At 42.1% G+C, this 18,344-nt stretch overlaps 2 protein-coding genes across 4 annotated transcripts in view; both read left to right on the forward strand.

Annotated features, from left to right (window-relative positions):
• The window catches only part of HYCC2 (hyccin PI4KA lipid kinase complex subunit 2), a 51,659-nt gene extending 50,924 nt beyond the window's left edge, over nt 1-735 (forward strand). Inside the window, exon 14 of the mRNA XM_085552728.1 lies at nt 586-735. Within this exon, the coding sequence (XP_085408854.1) occupies nt 586-644 (59 nt within the window). The 3' untranslated portion in view covers nt 645-735. The remainder of the gene's footprint in view (nt 1-585) is intronic.
• Nucleotides 724-16,309, forward strand: ORC2 (origin recognition complex subunit 2). 3 transcript variants are annotated; one of them, XR_014948077.1, is made up of 16 exons: nt 724-1,061; nt 1,385-1,528; nt 1,820-1,906; nt 3,415-3,504; nt 4,741-4,772; nt 6,056-6,113; nt 6,865-7,046; nt 7,608-7,706; nt 9,262-9,371; nt 10,031-10,163; nt 10,576-10,672; nt 12,337-12,483; nt 13,090-13,261; nt 13,558-13,619; nt 14,324-14,471; nt 15,159-16,309. XR_014948077.1 is itself a non-coding variant. In XM_085552732.1 (16 exons), the coding sequence occupies exons 1-16, from the start codon at nt 977-979 to the stop codon at nt 15,243-15,245; spliced, it is 1,704 nt and encodes a 567-aa protein (XP_085408858.1). In that variant the 5' UTR covers nt 724-976; the 3' UTR covers nt 15,246-16,309. The 3 variants fall into 3 exon arrangements, 1 of the variants encoding a protein (XP_085408858.1); XR_014948078.1 differs by lacking the exon at nt 10,031-10,163 and adding an exon at nt 10,211-10,356 and having other exon boundaries at nt 14,353-14,471; XM_085552732.1 differs by having other exon boundaries at nt 14,353-14,471.
• Nucleotides 16,310-18,344: the final 2,035 nt, after the last annotated feature.

Below are 18,344 nucleotides of genomic sequence, written 5' to 3' on the forward strand. Positions count from 1 at the left end.
CCCGTGCTGCGTTTTTTACATTTCTAATTCCTCTCTTTTACAACGAATCTTTTGCTCTGTACCGTCCTCGTAAGAACACAGGATACGCCATCGATTCTACTAGCAAAAACAAACACTCTGCAAAGGGTTGAAAGCTTATTTTCCTACTTTTCCTGTCACGACCAGGTGTGTTGCTCTGAATTGAGCTGAGGATTTGTACTACTCTAACACGCCGTGCTCTATCTCTTGTCATAGAAGGAGCATGAGCACGTCCCGCGTGTGATGTCCTGTAGCCTGGGACCAGGCAGATCCTCAGTGTGACCCGATGGCGCGTAGCAGAGCTGTGTTATTGGTGCATGTCAGCCGTTCTCTTGCTGTCTTACTGAACTGGTTAATGCTGTTTGACTGTTGTTGAAATGTGAACTGTAGTTACTATCGACTCTGTAAATAAACCCGCCAGAGATGAAATAGAATTATTTTAAATCGTTGTAAATACAGATGTATAAAACTCGACACAATCTGCAATGCAGAAAAATAAAAAATAATTATATATATATATATAAATATATAAAGATGTTAAATAAATATTGTGCTGTTTCTGAACAGAACTGGAGCTGAAACTGTTTGGTTTCTGTAACCGAGCGGCCTTTTATAAGGGCCGGTGAGTGCCAGCGGAAGTCCCGCCTCCTCGCCTCTCCCGCCACTGGGAGGTGTCTGTGTCGCGGATTGGCTGTGGTTCGTGTCACTCAAAGGCAGCCGGCGGTGCCCGCGGTGTGGTCGCTCCGCTCCGTCCCGCCGCTCTCAGTGCTGGGTGCTGGGCGGCGCGTTGACCCGCCTGGGCTCGGTGCGGTCCTTCCCCGCGCTGGGTGCGCTGAGGGCCAGAGCACAGACGGGCGGCCGAGGCCTGTAGGTCGGGCCCTGCCACGGGCAGCGCCGCCTGGCGGCCGGGCGGCTCCACCCACGTGTGTGAGGTGGCGGTGCTCGCCGGGCGCCCGCCATGAGCTTGGAGTGTGGGAGCGGCGGGCTGCGGGTCAAGTTCGTGCCCGACGAGGACGTGCTGAGACACATCGCTGACGATGCAGGTACAGCCGGGATGGTGCCGGCGGGGAGAGGCCTCCACCCGCCCTCCCCTCGGGCTGCTCCGCTCCGTGCCCTCAGCTGTGCGTGCTGCGATTGATTGCAGCTGGGAAACGTGTATCGGCTTCGTGCTAAAGGACGGGCACGCTGCTCTGCTGCAGCTCACCGCCCTGGTGCGGAACTGCTGCTCGTTAGCAGCAAGTTGGTTTTGTCTTGTGTTTGCACAGCTATATCTTGGTCTGCAAAGCGGGGCAGCTGCATAGTACTGCACTAGAGGTAATGGAATAACAGCTTTCGTTTTTAATAGAATCTTTTGTTGCAATTGCAGGTGTTAAAGTTCAGAAAGGCAAAAGTCAGCTGATAGTCAATATGAAGGGATTTGTAAAGAACCTTGAGGCTGTCTCAGATGATGAAGCTCAGGAGGTCCTGGAGGAGAAGGACTATGTTGCTGTTCTAGGAGTATGTGACAAAGGTACCTTGGGCACAGGGAACGTGTGTGTTATTTTGGGGGATGCTTTTTGTCTCAGAAAGTTGCACGATGTTTATGAAATTGCTGCTGTGGACCAACCAGTACTAGCTGTGCTTGTGGTAGCAGAGGGAGGTGATAATGATTTCTAGAACTGGTTTTATGATCCTGATTTCATAGCACCTGCAGCGAGAAGGGTCACTTGAGCCCAACAATAAATCATCGCCTTTGCTATTCCATGGGTTGGGAGTGAACTAGTGCTTTTAAAGCAGTTACAAGTAACTTTTCTATCCACAGAATCAATGACGAATGGCTCAGCTGTAGGTGGTGGCGAAGTTTACACATTTCAGACTCCCAAACGCTCCAACAAAATGGCAGAGCTGGGTATGTTTTCCTCTTTCTTCTTCCATCTTGCTCTGTCTGTGATCATTTTGAGTATCTCTATTAATGTGATCTATATCTTCATTCAAGTTATGTGTTTGCACTATTCCAGTAGCTTTTATCCTGCTCTGAATTAGTTTCCCTTGGAAACAGAAGCTCAGCACTAGGGCAAAGCAAAGGCATGGTGGGACTAAGAGATACTTAATAAATAAATGCTAGAAGTGTGTTAATGCTCTGAGAAGAGTTTGTGTCTATGTGCCAAAGGATGGCAGGGCTTTTATTTTTGTATCTTCTAAGGATGTGTGAGAATAACTAGTAACGCAACAAAGACTTTAAACCAACAAACAACAACCCAAAAGGCAGCGTTAGCTTTCTGGGAGGGGATTTCTCCTGCACAAAGTGTCTGTCAGTGTGCTTGCTGGGCTAATTGTTAGAGCAAGCTGTGATGAAGAGAGTGGGCTCTTCTGGCCCAAATAAGATGTTTGGGCCGTTGTGCCTCTATATTTCTTCTTTTCATGTGAAGAGTCCTTTGTTTGCCCAATACCACCTGAACTCCAGCTGTGTTTGGTTTTCACAGCTACTGTTATATTCTGCGGAAGAGAAGGAATTTCCTTCCATGATACAAAATTTGTTGTTTCCATTTCTCTTTATCTTCCTCTGGGCTTCTGCTGTGTCTCAAGAAAGTTTGTTTCTCACACCTCTGTAGCAGTGTACGTTTCCTTAGTGTTCCCTCCTGGAGCTGCAGCCCAGTTTGAAAACTACTTCCCAGAGTTCCTTACCCATACCGCTGAACACTCCTGGTACGTGGTGATGGATCAGTGACTTCCCATTGCAGGAGACACCTTGTAACTGAGCTGCTGATTATTTTAATCTAGCAGCTGGAATTGGGACTTGGAGTTGACTGAAGGGTTGGTTTCAGATGGAAGGATGGGTTTCAGACATCAGAGATGGCTAAACACTGTTGAAACTGAGCTAGACAGATATGAAGATAAATAATTGTAACTTGTTAGGCAAGAGTACAGTAAGAGACTGTATTTATTGGTGGACTGTTGTGGGGTCATTCCATATTCAGGTCAGTGATTCAGCTTCAGCTTGATTAGTGGAAAGAGGTCAGCAGAATACAAGAACCTGCCTCCTGGGACACTGATGTGTTTGCTCTACCTGCTGCTCTGCTGTGTTCAGTCAAGCAGTGCTAAAGAACTGAGTGGGCGTAACAGAGCATTTCTCTAATTTTGAAGATATGCGGTACCCCAGGAAGCAAAGCTTGCCCTGTCGTTGCCTAAAGCAGTACTTTGAAATGAATTAAGTGAGGAATTTGGGTTTTGAAAATTTCTGTCTGGTGTTACGTTGATTTTTAGGGCTAGAAAAAAACATATCTTGTACACTTTCTGAAGTAGCTAGGAAGTTGAAACTTAGACTTTTTTTGTGATGCATGGCTCCATTGCTGACAAATCTGAATTGGAAATTTTGTATCTGGCATATGAAACTTCTTTCCCTTCCATGTCCTACAGCCTCTGAACTAGCACAGACACCGGGACAGACTGTTGTACCTGATTCCTCTGAGTGCCCTAAGAAGACAACCAAAACCCCTCAAAGCAGCAGTAAGTATATGATGCTATGAGGAACTGAAGCTGAGTGAGCAGGTTCTTCTTTGCATGGTGAAGCAGATGCTGAGAGTTTTGGTCAATTTAACGTAGGCTGAATTGGTGTGGCCTTTTGTTCACTTGTCTGTTGCACCTTATATTCTGTCCTGCTGGTGCAGGGGAAATGAACTTCTTGCTCATCTGTTGCTATCACAAGTGACAATTTTGTGTTCAACACAGCTGACTGGACTTGAATGAATGAGCTGGGCTGATGTGTTGAGCACTGGATGGGTTGTGAGTGGCATTGTGTGCACGTTCATGTGTCATATCTGTTGTGGCTTAACTTGGCAGGCCTCTAAGCACCACACATGCATTTGTTCACTCCCCCTCAGTGGGATGGGAAAGAGAAGGTAAAACCCGTGGGCTGAGAGAATGACAATTAGAACAGAAAAATATGAGGGAAAAAATAATAAGGATGATGATGATAAAAGAATATATGGAGTAAGTGATGCACAGTGCTATTACTTGCCATATGCTGACCAATGTCCACCCCAGCCATCTCTTCCCTCTGCCCAAGCTCTATTATCCGTCATGGCATCATGTGTTATGGAACATCCCTTTGGCTTCTTTGAGTCAGCCATACTGGTGCTGTTCTCTCCTTGTGTGCTCCTAGCCCCTCACTGGCAGTGCAGTGTGAGAAGCTCAAAAGTCTTTAGTGTAAGCACTGCTCAATGACAGCTAAAACATCAGTGTGCTATCAACATTATTCTTGTTTTAAATCAAAAGCATGATGCCATACCAGCTACTAGGAAGAAAGTTAACTATCTCAGCTGAAAATGGGGTACTTCATAATTTATTATATAGTTTTCTCCCTGTCATCACTGAGGGCTTGAAATGAAGGTGCAAAAAAGTCATTGCCATTGCAGGTCAAGGTTGGCAAGTGTGTTACCTTGTGCTCGGAGTCTGCCCTTAGTGCTGGGGACATTTAGCTACTTTTTCAGTGTCAGTCCCCTCCTGCTGAGGGCCTCCCACAGCTTTGACCAAATTGAGAGTTGCCTTCTGTTGTCATAACATTTACTGTCTTTGTTCTCTCCTTGCCTGCCCGTGGGGGCCTAATAACTTCCCTTGTACGACTCAGGGAGCTGATATTCTGGTGTACTGTACCTTTGAACAGTGGATGCCTGTTTCTAATAGAGCATCTTGTGCCTCTGAAGATATGCAGTACTCTGAACTGTGCTGTTTCTTGCCTTGCAGAACGTTCAAGTTCAAACCAAGTTCAGCAGCAGGTGAGTTTTGATACTCAGTTGATTCATTTATTATATTCCCCCAAAATACTTCTAAAACCTGAACTGATAAATTACTGCAGTTCTGGAAAGTAAAGACCCTTAAAGGCTCACCCACCTTACAGTTGTCTTCTAGTCTAAGTGGGCAGGGGTATCTTAAGTGAGAACCAGAACTGCCACTCATTGCGGCTGTGGAACTGAGAATCTCTACTAGTCAGTGAATTTGTCAGCTTAATTAGCATGGGGGGAGACTTTCCTTCCATTGCACAGATGAGGGTGTTAGACAATGTCTTAACATGCAGTTAAGCTCATAGCTTTCCACTTTCTTATCAAAGGAAGAAACAACCTAAGATATAAAGTTAGCAGTGCTCTTAGAACAAGAACTTAAGAATGGTGATGCTGGTTCATTTCTTAATTTATCCTTTGCTTATTTAAAAAAACAACAAAAAACAACCAACCACATACACTGTCATACTAGGAAAGATATCCCAAAAGTTGATGTCGTCTTTTGTGATTCCATGGGGACATACAGTATACACATACCAGTTGTGGTTAGAAAGCTGTTGTAAAATAGCTGAGTTCTTGAAACAGCATAGCATCACTCTAGACACGTGGGCAGTGCTTTTTGTAGAATGGAGTTCCTGGATGGGAGATGCCTGTAAGAGATGTTGCTTTGGGGTGCCACATTTACTGCTTCATGATGCTACATCTGCTTTGACTAGATTAACAAGGATATTTCATAAGCATTGCAAAGCTGACCTGGTGTCTTTGCCAGGCGCATACTTTGTACGTCCATAAGGAATGTGTACCACTACAATGTTGTGAGCCTGCACAGCTCAGATTCCTTTTTCTATACTCCTTTTAGGCTCTGTTGCTTTCATAATTGACTTCCAAATGATCCTAAGTACACAGTGTGATGTAGAAGATAAATGACTGCCCAGGGAAGCAGAAGCATTTCCAATTTGTCTGCTGTTTGACTCTTGCTAAGGGGCTGAAGTTGGCATCTTGCTTAAAGATTTTGTAGTTTTATGCTCCTTATCCTGGGATGTTAGTTAAAAAAATTAAACCCTTTTTGGAACCTGATCCTGCTTCTCTCTAGCTGTGAATGGAAACTCTCCAGACTTACTGCTTCTGCTCTCCCAGTTTCTTGTGGGCTGAAATAGCTTGGAAATCAAACCTGATTCTACTCCTTGCTTGGTGAAAGGCTGTTTTGGGGAGCTATGTGTGATTTCTTCTAATGCATGTGTTTCTTTTTTCTTTTTTTTTTCATTTTTCTGCTAATACAGACTAAAAAGAAGGAATTTGTGTCTACCACACCTTACAGGCTCCGAAAGAGACTAGCAGGTAATGATGGAGCTTTGTAGTTAGCTTCCATAATCAGTGAGGCACTATGTTCACAGGAGGGTGTTTCACCTGCTTATGGGCTTTGCCCTGTATCAGTGGCCAGACTAAAGCAATCTGCTTGATCCTGCAGAGTGAATAGAAACATCCCTAAGGGAAGTCTGCATGGAACTTTCCATACAGTTTGCTGCGCAGGAATAGGGTAGAAGAGTTAGAAGCGCCCCATTGCTGAGCTTCAGAGATGTGATCAGAAGAGGCAAAAATCTGAGTAATACTCCCTGTATTGACACTTCACTTTGCAACAATTGCTTATGGTAACTTTTTTCAGTAACTGGTTAGCTACAAGTGCTCAGGCTGAGAGGAGAGGTTTTTAAAACCTTTTTGGCAGAGCGTGAACTAGAAGAAGCCCAGATTGCATGATTGGCATTTGTAGAGAGCTTATGTAGAGCTACTAAGAGAAATAAGGAAATGGATTGTCTGTGTTCATTCCCTTTTTAGGATGGGATTATGTTTCTTAGTAGGTATCAATGGGCAGAGCTTTTCTAAACAATTTCTGAGTTGAAAACTAGGAACAAAATGGTTGTGCGTTTGCGCTCCTCTTAAGCTTTGTTTTTACTTTTCTCTGAAATATGCTTAGGTATTATGTGCTTGAAAACCATCTGGAGAATGTATGAGAGAGCAAGTGTGTGTGTGTGCACAATGTGTTGTGTGTAAGAATTCATTGATTGCTTTTAACATTAAATTTCTCCCCTAGCTACGGATGCTCAATTAGAAAGTGAGAGTGAATATTCTGCTTCCTGCTCAGAAGAGGAGGAGGTAGAAGAAGCCCAGAAAGAAGTCAGCACTGTTCTGTCACATCAGAAGACACCAGCAAAATCTAAGGCTGTATCTACGCCTCCTTCTAGGAAAACCGTAACCAAAAAAAAAGACAGTGTGGTGAGTGTGCAGAAAACACCTCTGAGCCAGGAAGAGTGAGGGGATGTTCAGTAAAAATGTGCTGCTAGTGGACACACTTCAGGATGATGGTCATTTCAAATCAAACCAAATGTGTTGGCTTTTGCTGTATTTGTGAGCAATCTCTACTAGATGGACATTGTGTGGGCCTGTGGGCTAATACAGACATACTACCTGCAAAATGAGAAGGTCTAAGATTTCTGTGAAGGAGGATACCTTGTGTTGAGAAATGATGAGGAAATTGACTCCTGTTGTACCAGAAGAATCACGCTTTATTTTCTGGCTTGGTATTCAGCTTTCTTTTATTTCCTTCCAGCACAGTGGATCCTCCCACAGTGTGTTCTATTTTTATCTCAGGAAAAGAACCATCTGAACGGGTTAGCTTTGGCAGAATGCTACTGTAGAGACCATATATAGAGTAAGGATTAATAGAAATGCAGAAGATGACTTTTACTGTTCACCTTCAGACACGCTCATGGATGCAAGAGGCAAGGGGGAAATTGATAGCAAAGGTGTGGCTGATCTTCCTGTTCCTTTTTTTAGAACAACATCGCAGAGGAATACTTTGAAGCTCACAGTAGTTCCAAAGTTCTCACTTCAGACCGAACACTACAGAAGTTACGGAGGAAAAGATTGGATCAGGTACACTTGAGAGCAAATCACACAAGTAACAGAGCTTTTGATTTCTTTGAATATTTCCCCCATCAAAACTGCCTGATGTTGCTATTTTCAGTTTAACTGCTAATGAAATTCTTGGTGGTAGCACTGATTTAGGCAGGGGTTAGGTAGCATTTCAAGCATCGTACCTGCCTTATGCCTCCTTGCTCTGATCAGGAATAGCGCCAGTGGGCTATTGCCAAGCTGTTTGGATTTAAGACAGAAGGAGAAGTGAAGGGAGAAGGTGTTATCAGGTGAGCAGATAGTTGAAAGCTGCGGTTACTAGAAAAGGTTAAAAATTGATTTTGGAGGAGAAGCAGAGTTGTAGAGGCCTGCTGTAAAAAATTGTTGCCAAACAAGCATTTTTTCAATTGAATAATTGGTCTTGTTTACATGTAGAGGAAATGGAGTCCTTTTCATCTGTGTATTTTGGAGTTGAGCCCTGTGCAGGACTGGGACAGCTCTAAATGTTATCACTTAGTTTTGAATCACAACTTTATCTCCTTTGAGTTCCTAAAAGAAATAAGCTGTCTAAATATGCCTGAACTACTGGTTTGTTGTTCCTTCTCCCCCCTGTATATGCTGCTTCTACAGCCAGTTCAAAGTAAGCAATTGGACCTTAGAGAGACAAGTACATAAAGATGCCAGGGAAGCTTGCAAAATATATTAATTACTCTTGTGTCAGTGACTGTGTTTTTGTTTCTATCTTGCTTTTCAAAGGTGTCATCTGGAATTGCTTCCCAGAGTAAATGTCTAGATTCTTAACAAGTTCTTTCGTAAAAGCTCCAGAGCAAAATCAAGGCTTTCAGGTTTAGATCTCTTGATGGCGCTAAAGAAAAGTGTGGCAGTTCTGTCTCTCGATATTTTGTGTTTGATAGATACATTGCAGCTGCCTATTGTGTTCTGTCCAGAGTAAACTCTCTACTGCATGAACAGCAGGGCTGTTAAAATTGAAGAGAAAGGGAGGTCAGTGTAGACATGATATAATTTGTTATGTTACTGTGCTGATCAAACAGCAACTTCTCAGCATGTTTCTAAAGCTGAGATAATCCATAGGTTCTTGATATTTAGCTACCAGCTTCGAATTATTTCCTTTCTGCCATGTTTCTATTTATTTTCTATGATGATATTAATGAACATTCTTTTGCAGACACAAACATATGAACCATTGCTAAGCATGTTGACTGGAGTCCTTGTTCCTGTGAACAAGGTTGTGATGTTGGTATTTTCCTAGTGCATTGCTTGATGCTCTTTTAAGTTCTGAGCATGTCCGTGTTTCTGTAGTGGTTTTCCTGTACTCAGCAGGAAAAGGTAAAACATGGTGCAGTAGTGGCATAGATCTCATTTCTAGTCCTAGTCTGTTTACTATTTCCCCTAATAAGGTAGAAAAACTATGCTTAGTCCTCGCAGGGAATTACATAGAGAAACATGAATTGTGTGCACCATTGGTGAAAACCCTAGCATACTAGAGGGATATTTATAAAGACTCCAGGCATACATCCTGTTTTTCTCAGCTTTGAATTACTCTTTTTCAACACAGCAAACATTGCATGACCTTCTGCAAAAATCTCCCCTTGCCTATGCTGCTGAAATTAAAGACTTAAACCAGCAATATGAGTCCCTGTTTTCAAAGTGGATGCTGCAATTACAGTAAGTATCCAGTGAGAACCACTGAAGATGTCTAACAAACAGACACTGCCAGTAAATTTTACCCTCGTGTCAGCAGCATCCTGTGGATGTATGCATCACAATGAAAGAAACACATCCATATGTGACACTGAAGTCAGTGACAGCTGTTGAACAACTTACCTTTGTTCAGTACTTTTTGGGTGACCTGACTGTTACTTCTAGTCAAGGTGATGTTTTTCCTGTTCCTCAAAAAGATCTTGTAGTGACTGTGACCCATAGTAAACATTTAATGCTATCACATGTTGAAGGACTGAATGTTTGTTAGTCTTCATTATGTTGAAGATGCAGTTCTAGTATCTTTCTCAGGCAATCATATCATTTTGCATAGATATTTCACTAAATCTCTGGGACTCCAGTCTGCTAAAAGACTACTTTAACCAGAATGTGTGTACCATAAATCAGATTTCTTGCAACTCTCCTTACAGAATGATAGAATAGAATCATAGAATTGTTAGGGTTGGAAAAGACATCTTTGAGCTGAAGTTAAGCCTGAAGCTGACATTCCCTAGAAACATAACTTTGAGACAAGATTGCAATAGATCATTTTGCTTAATGATAATAGGGATGTATAGAGTTGTACTTTTATTATTATTATTATTTAGCATGTTTGTTCTCTTCAGCTTGGGTTTTAATATCGTGCTTTATGGACTTGGCTCGAAACATGATTTGCTAGAGAAGTTTCGTACATCTATGCTCCAGGATTCTGTTCACCTTGTGGTTAATGGATACTTCCCCAGCATCACTGTGAAATCTGTAAGTGTGAGAAAAGCTTGTTTTTATCTAACCACTGTGTCTTACAGATACTTCTAAAGACTGTAAAATGTTAAGGAAAGCTTCCTACATCCTGTAGCAGCAGACTCCTGAGTGAAGGACAATTCCTATCTATTTTAAGAGCTCAAAGGAATGAACCATTGCATTTTCAAAAGAAATGCTGTGATCCTTATTGGTAAAGTATTCCTCAGTCTGAAGGGTTAATTTATGTCATAGTTTAAGAAGTAGTTGCAGGGTTTTTATGTTTATTTCGACTGTTTGGGGAAACTTATGGTAAAAATCACAGTATCTCTGTCACGACAGTCAAGGACTAACTTTCAGATTTTCTGCACTAGGTCCTTCAGTGCCAGAGCACTTCAGAAGGGGCGGTGATGACTGCTGTTTTTTGTTTTAGGTTCTCAACTCTATCACAGAGGAGGTATTGGACCATATAGGAACTTTCCGCAGCCCACTTGATCAACTTGAATTCATCATGAATAGATTTAAAGAAGGTAAAATGAATTCTTTTTTTTAACATGTAAACAGTAGACATGGTTTAATGTTAGGAAAACCTGGACATTTTCTTTGGTCTTTATTTTTATATGTGCCGGTTTCTTAGTCTGTTGTAGCTAGTGTTTTCTTGTCTTATAGTTTATGCCACTACTGATGACCAGGAATAAATATGTAGGTGATTCCAAGCTGTCAGTGTTTAACACACAGAATTCTGTAGAAAAGGAGGGAGGAGGGTGTGAGTGTTCTGTTAAGCCAGAGGCTATTCAGCCGTTTGGCAAACAAAAATGCTCATCTATTTTGTGTTTATCATGGTGCCTCTTTACATGTATTTCTGTAGCCTGTTTTATGATGGAATATGGATTAGCTAAATTGTAGTTGTATGAGGGAAGATGGTCAAGCATCTTAGTCAGTGCTTGAGGACCTGATATAGACCTCTCTGAAATGAGCAGCATGAAGAACTTGCAAACAGTTTGAATGGCATTTATTGGTTGATCCCAAGTCCCTTGGGCTCCTCTGGAAAATTATGGTATCAGGGAAGGGACATTCCATAAATTTCAGAATAGGCTGAATTAGGGTTTGTCATGTACGTTGCTTAGAGGAATAGTAGTGTAATTTTAACATATGTAAATGCTGACAGTAAGGTGAAATAAAAGACAAAAGTGTCAGTTTAGAAATGTCTTTCTAATCGAAGTTAAATGGGTGCTGACACACTAAATGCCTGCTGAATTCTCTTTATATATAGGTTGTACTGCTTATGCATACATGGGGTATTGCTGTGGAATCCTAGTTTTGTAGGACAAACATGTTAAAAAGTGTACACTTCATTCTTCATCCTTACGTTAATGCTTTTGATGGGACTAAATGAAGAAGATTAACTGATGAACAGCAGTACCCACTTGAATCAGCATAGATCAGTCTCATGCATGTATTACAGTTGATCTGGCTGAGATTCTGAGGAACTCTTGGTTTCCATTAGCAGTAAAGTATTTATTCTTGTGCACAAGAACTGACTTTTCCTCCAGAACTGTTTCTGGAGAAACAGGAAAAAGCTGTTTCCTGGGACTGAGTACAGCAGCAACAAGCTAAGTTGGAAATCTTAACATCTACTATTTACATTATCCAAGCTAAGTCTTTATAAGTTTCTTTGAGTGCTCAGAGGGAAAGATTTCTAATTAAGTTATCTTGCTGTGAATCCAGTCCTGTATAGAAAATGTGTTTCTGTTCTGTGAGAAGGGGCTTAAGGATCCTAGTCCTGTAACTCAAAAGCAGCTGAATAAACTGTGTTTAGATTTCTCTCCTGAAATACATTTGAATGACCTGAATCTCAGGGCTGAAGACCATGGCGAAAAGGACAATCCCTGGTAATACTCTGAGGAAATGGAAAGTTTTGTTTTGTTTTAAATAAAAACTTTAGTTGCAGGAAGAAAAGCAGCTGTGATAAAAATGGAAATAAAATGAATTGAGAGAAAGCATTTTAGTTGCTCTGAAATAGAGAGTGTGGTACAGGAATCAAAGTAAGCTGTACAAGGAAAGTCATTTGATACTGGGGTGGTAAATGTTGAGCCGGATGGAACGGACTTGTCCTAGACTGCACTGGGGATGGGAAGCTGCTTTGTGTACGGTTTCTTTGATCAGTTCTGTGCTGTTTTTTCTGACCTTGCAGATTCATCTTTAGAGCTCTATGTCCTCATTCATAACCTGGACAGCCAGATGTTGAGAGGAGAAAGAAGTCAGCAGATCCTTGCACAGTTATCCTCTCTGCCTAGCATCTACCTCATTGCCTCTATCGATCACATCAATGCTCCTCTCAGTGAGTCCTCTTGGGCCTGATGTAGAATCTGCATTCTACTGTGGGCCTGCAGCGCATGTTTCATAAGCTCACAGATTACTCTTGGTGTGCAAAATAGACCTGGTGATGTATGTATGGTTGAAGTGGCTGGAAGCCCTGATTGGAACTGTGGCCTTTTGCAACCCAAGTTGTATAAAGATGCTAAGAACTACCAGTCTCTGATTATAGTATAAGAAAAAAAAAAAGCACCACGAGAGCAAGAAAAAAAGAATGTTCACAAAAAGAAAAAAACCTCGAAGCCTGTGGCACTCTTTTATTTAGTGACTTACTGAAATGGAGATTGGATGCCAGATCTGTCACTACATCTAAACAATTTTATCAAAAATGCTTTTCCTACTGCTGATTCTGGAACAATATACAGCGTATCCATGAGGCTGGTATGAAAAGAGGATGTGTGCAGATTTTCCATTGCAGAGGGTTGTCTTGCATGTACTGTGAATTTCACAAGCATACTTTTTTTTCCTCAAATACTGCAGTAGATCTAAGTATATTATAATATTGCTCATTTAATATCCCCAAAAAAGCTAACCCTCCAACTTCTGTCTGTTCTTTTTCCTCTCTGTGTAGTGTGGGATCAGGCAAAGCAAAGCCTCTACAATTGGCTTTGGTATGAGACGACCACATTTAGTCCTTATGTAGAAGAAACATCTTATGAAAACTCACTGTTAGTACAGCAATCTGGATCTTTGGCTTTGAGCTCCCTAACACATGTCTTGCGCAGCCTCACTCCCAATGCCAGGTAAGACACTGATAGACTTCACAGTAGAACCTGCTGAGAATCTAGTCTTCATTAGGTTACTCCGGACTTCTGTGTTAACTGTTAAGCATACACCTACCAGGAGGCAATCCCTGTTTTCTGACAGCAGTTTTCAAGATGAAAATGATGGGACCTAGCTTTCATGTGTTTGATTACTTTAAATGGAAGCAAGCTTTAGCCAGCAACTACATGAGTCCTTGTAATAAAAGATAAATTAGTATTTGCTAATGTTTGTTTTTTTTTTCCTTTGGATTTCCCCTTCTCATCCCTCTGCTTAGGGGAATATTCAGACTGCTTGCTCAGTACCAGCTGGAGAACAAGGACAACGCATCTTACTCAGGTGCATACCTACTGTTACCTCACCTGTTTGGGATGGCATTGCTAGCTCAGTCACAGTGGCACTGACTTTCAGTGTATGGGTTTCATCATGAGCAAAAAAAGACCTGTACTTGTTGGTTCAGTGAGTCTTGGTAGTATAGATTGTCTGTCTATTGCTGCTGGATAGACTAGCTTCATTCTAGCCTTCTCTTAATGTTGTCTGCTTTCATGTTTAGACATTATTGGGACCACTGGGGTGACTGTGGGGCTACAGAATTAAAATCAAGGGAGAATATGAGCTTGCACAATAGTAGTGCTTCATGAACCGGGGAAAAACAGGAGATTTGGTTTCCATGCTGTTCCCGAGTAATCTCTAAAGTGTCCCTGCTTTCTAGGGTCCATGTGGAATGCACTGTCATGGTCTTAACGGATGCTGCAGAGGATGAGCAGCATGTTAATGGTGCAGAAAGATGGAAGTGAGGTGGAGCAGTTGGAAATTGAGAGATGTGTTTTGTTGGGAAGTGCCATTGAAATTCTATTAGGCAGGCAGTGTGTCTGGAATGTTAAATCAACTGTTTTCTGTTGATTACTGAATATTAACTTGGCTGAGTACTTGAAGTGATGTTGTTGCCATAAACATTGTGGTGTAAACCAAAGCAACATTTGTGCGTAGGGAAAAAAGTTCACAGTTAGACATGGAAAAATGGGGCAAACTTACCATTTCAGATCCTTGTTCTCACCGTCTCTGTCTCCAGGCCTCTCTTTCCAAGACTTCTACCAGCAGTGTCGAGAGGCCTTCCTTGTAAACAGTGACCTAACGCTCAGGGCACAGCTGACAGAATTCAGGGACCACAAGCTCATTCGGACCAAGCGGGTGAGTTATGGAAAGACAGTAATTCTGGGGGTTCAGTTATGTCAAACAAAAAGCTGCTCTATTCTGTAAGAGCATACCTAAGATGCAAGTGTGTGGCTCACAGTGAGGCTTTGCATTTTGAAGCATCTGGGCACTAGCAAAGTGCTGAAATTTTGTAATAGCAGCTCTTTCCATAACCTCAATCAGTGAGCACCCTTCATGAGTACAGGAGCTATAGAAACAAACAAAAAACACACAACCAAATCAAAACAACAACAGTGTGGTTTAGTTAACTCAGCAACTTACGGGTCTCTGTAGAACACAACTTCCTGAAGACTTGGAGATGTAATGGATGTTGGAGCCTGACGGTGTGATTGAATGTTACCTGTATTTGCATGGCAGAAGAGTATAGAGTCCTAATAATGAGGCAGTGTAGCAATGGTAGATGTGAGAATATGGTGTTGAGGAGGTGTGTAATGATACAATAGCACAGCCCGCCAGAAGCTTTGCATTTTTTCAGTATTTGTGCTTTTCAAGTGTTGCTCTAGGGAAATGTGCTTGGACTTAGCAGTGTGTAGTCAGTCACAATGCTTGCCAGCTCTCATCCTGGCTGCAGGTATTCAGAGTAAGTGTTGCAGTGCTATCTAATGGCTTGCATTGCACTATGCACCAGTGTTAACGGAATGTATGTTGTGTATCTTTTCTCAGGGAGCTGATGGTGTGGAGTACTTATCAGTACCTGTAGATGACAATACCTTGAGCGACTTCTTAGAGAAAGAGGATGAAGATGTATAACATCTGCCTGTTCCCAAAACAACTATGGCAATTGCTCTCAAGGGCTGCTGGAGAGGGGCCTATGCTCAGGTCTTTCTCTGCAGCTTCAAAGCTGCTGGACTACTTACTGAAATGTATTAACTGTAATGAACGTTTCTTGTTCATCCGCTTCAGGTAGTTTGGAATGATAACTTCTTAAAGCAAGCTATTTCTTGCTCTGAAGTTAGATTTATCTGCTTTGTCTCTTAGTTCAGATGATGCCGTCTTCATATCTGCGTAGCCAACTATACAGTCAGGATAACTAACTCAGTAAGATTGTGCCTTCTGCTCTTTACCAGACATGAGGGTTTGGTTGGAGCAGTTCATGTGAGAAGTGCAAACCACAAGATGGTCAGAGCTTTAGTTTGTACCAGTGATGGATTTTTATTTTTTTTCCTCAATTGAGTGCTTTGTGGCACTCCTTTACCAGCTAGACAAGATTGGCTTCCAGCATATGAAGAAGCCAGTTTTATAATGCTAAGAGACCTGTATTGATTGCACAAGGAATATGAGCAGGTTTGGGATGCTGTGGGTAACTTATTAAATTCTGACAGTGGAACTGAAGGACTTTTCCCCACGATGGAATTCTTGTATAAGAGGATTTAGGTAACAACTTGTGTCCATCGCAGTTTTGATGACCTCTTGGTGAGGGTGAGATATTTCAGCTTCTTTCATCTACTTTCCAATTTATAATCTGGAAATATGAAGAGGCTGTGAAGTTTAGTTTACTTTAAAAATAAATAGATTGATTGTATATATGTATTTTTTTTACGTTGGGAGTGTCCATTGATTGTGGAGGTGGCCTTAAATGCCACTTAACAAGCTCTCCTTTTTTGTAGCCATTAGAGATTGGGAGGGTGCTGAAGCTTCACAGGTTTTCAATGTGTTTCTCAGGTATGTGGAGTAAGCCCTAGTTTCATCAGCTGTAGTCTGCTAATCAGACTTCAGGGACTCCAATGTCTGACACTTGGTAGCTGTGTTACAGCTCAACGTTGTAATAGTTCAAATCAATCAAATAAAGTTCTTTAATAATTTTCATTAGCTTATCTAATTTTCCACATGTGTTTTTATGTTATGGGAAGATAGAGATCTTTCTTGGAAGTTACATGAAAGCCTCATTTTCATTCTTATGTCAAATATCTGTGCAAATCCTTGTGCAAGGGGCAAAAGACTTCAAACTAATTTTAAAAAGTATTCTATTTTCTTTGAAGGTACCAAAAATAATAATAGTTTTTATGCTTTGTAATGCCTGTATATAGCTTTATAAAAGAACCAAAACATCACATGTAATACTACTGTTACCTCTCAGTGCTATACCCGCACTACACCCCTCACTGGCAGAAGCAATAGGATATAGGTTTACAACCTGACTTCGATTTGTATTGAAAACATGGGATATCTATTTATCAAATTGATTGTTCAAATATAGGAGCTATTTCATTTTGCTGAAATGTGATAGGAGGGTAAACTGGTGCTTGCCAGCAGTGCTCTCCAGCTTCCGTCCCCAGAACATCTGAGGAAACAGGAAAAGACAACAAGGAAACTCAAGGAAAATACTTAAAGTAATGAAGGACTCCTCCAGGAAGGAGCCAAGGCTGACTACCCAGCTGAAGTGCCTCTACACAACACACAGCTTGGGAAACAGACAGGAGGAGTTGGACTGTGCTACTTGAAAACCATGGCATAATTGCCATCATTGAAGCCTAGTGAGATGATTCCCAAGACAGGAATGTGGCTCTCAACAGTTACAACTTGTTCAGAAGGAACATGCACAGAAGGAGAGGAGGAAGCATTGTCCTCTACATCGATGTTCCAGAAAAACAGCCACAAGCAAGTTGAAAGTCTATGTGTGAGTTAGAGACTGGAAGCAACAAACATAGCCTTGTAGTTGGAGTCTGCTACAGGCTGCCTGATCAGGTAGAGCCTGTTGACAAAGCCTGCTTTTTCTAGCTACAAGAGACATCACAATTGCAGGCTCTCGTCCTGCTGGATGCATGGTGAGCTGGAGGCAGACCAGGTCTTGCACCTGGGTCATGGCAGCTGGGAGATGAAATGATAGAGCACAGTCCTGCCAAAATAGACTTGAGTGTACTGGTGGATGGCAAGCTGGACTTGAGACAGCAGTGTGCCCTTGCAGCCTAGAGAGCCAACTGTATCCTGGGCTGCAATGAAAGAAGTCTGGTCAGCCCACCAAGGAAGGTGATTCTGCCCCTCTACTCTGTGCTGTTGAGACCTTACCTGGAGTACTGCATCCAGATGTGGAGTCCTCAGTGCAGAAGAGACGTAGACCTGTTAGTGCACATCCAGAAGAGGCCCACAAAAATGATCAAAGGTATGGAACACCTCCCCTATGGGGACAGGCTGAGAGAGCTGCAGCAGCTGTTCTACCTGGAGAAGGCTCTGGGGAGACCTGAGAGCAGCTTTTCAGTACCTGAAGGGGGGCTATAAGGGGAAAGGGGACCACCTCTTTAGCAGGGTCTGTGATGACAAGGGAAATGGTTTCAATGTAAAAGAGGGGAGTTTTAAACTGGATATAAGGGAAAAGCTTTTTACAGTATGGGTTGTGAGGCACTGGAACAGGTTGCCCAGAGGTGGTGGATGCCTTGTTCTTGGAGACATTAAACATCAGGCTGGACAGGGTTCCAAGCAGCTTGGTCTAACTGTAGATTGTTCGTTACAGGGAAGTTGCCCTAGATGACCTCTAAAAGTCCCTTTGAACTCAATTGTTTCTATGATTTCCAACTGACTTTCTCCTTTGGAGGCCTGTGCATCTGTGTTTTACAGGCTGCAATTCTAAAAATGTGTGAAACATTAGATCCTGCCTATTGCTTCTTAGGCTACCATTAGAACCACTAAAGCTGTCCAGGCCTACATTAGCTGTAGAGTTCAAAAACAATTGCTCTGATAGCTGTGCAGCCCCCTCTTTTATTTGGGAAGGAAGAAATCTTCCCTCGCTTTGATCCTTAGCTGTCTTTGTGGCATTGAGAAGAATGATTGTTTTTGTATCACCTCAGCAGTTTCAAATAATACTGAATTTAGTCATCTTTCTCCATTTGTACTTAAATGGAAGATGGTGTGCAA

The sequence above is a fragment of the Coturnix japonica genome, chromosome 7 (assembly GCF_054131305.1).
Source record: "Coturnix japonica strain WE chromosome 7, WE-NBRP24, whole genome shotgun sequence".
Lineage (NCBI taxonomy): Eukaryota > Metazoa > Chordata > Aves > Galliformes > Phasianidae > Coturnix > Coturnix japonica.

Coding starts and splice junctions, on each gene's coding strand:
- ORC2 (XM_085552732.1), top strand. CDS start 977: ATGAGCTTGGAGTGTGGGAGCGGCGGGCTGCGGGTCAAGTTCGTGCCC. Junction 1,907..3,414: donor CAACAAAATGGCAGAGCTGG/GTATGTTTTCCT, acceptor CATGTCCTACAG/CCTCTGAACTAGCACAGACA. Junction 10,164..10,575: donor CCAGCATCACTGTGAAATCT/GTAAGTGTGAGA, acceptor TTTTTGTTTTAG/GTTCTCAACTCTATCACAGA.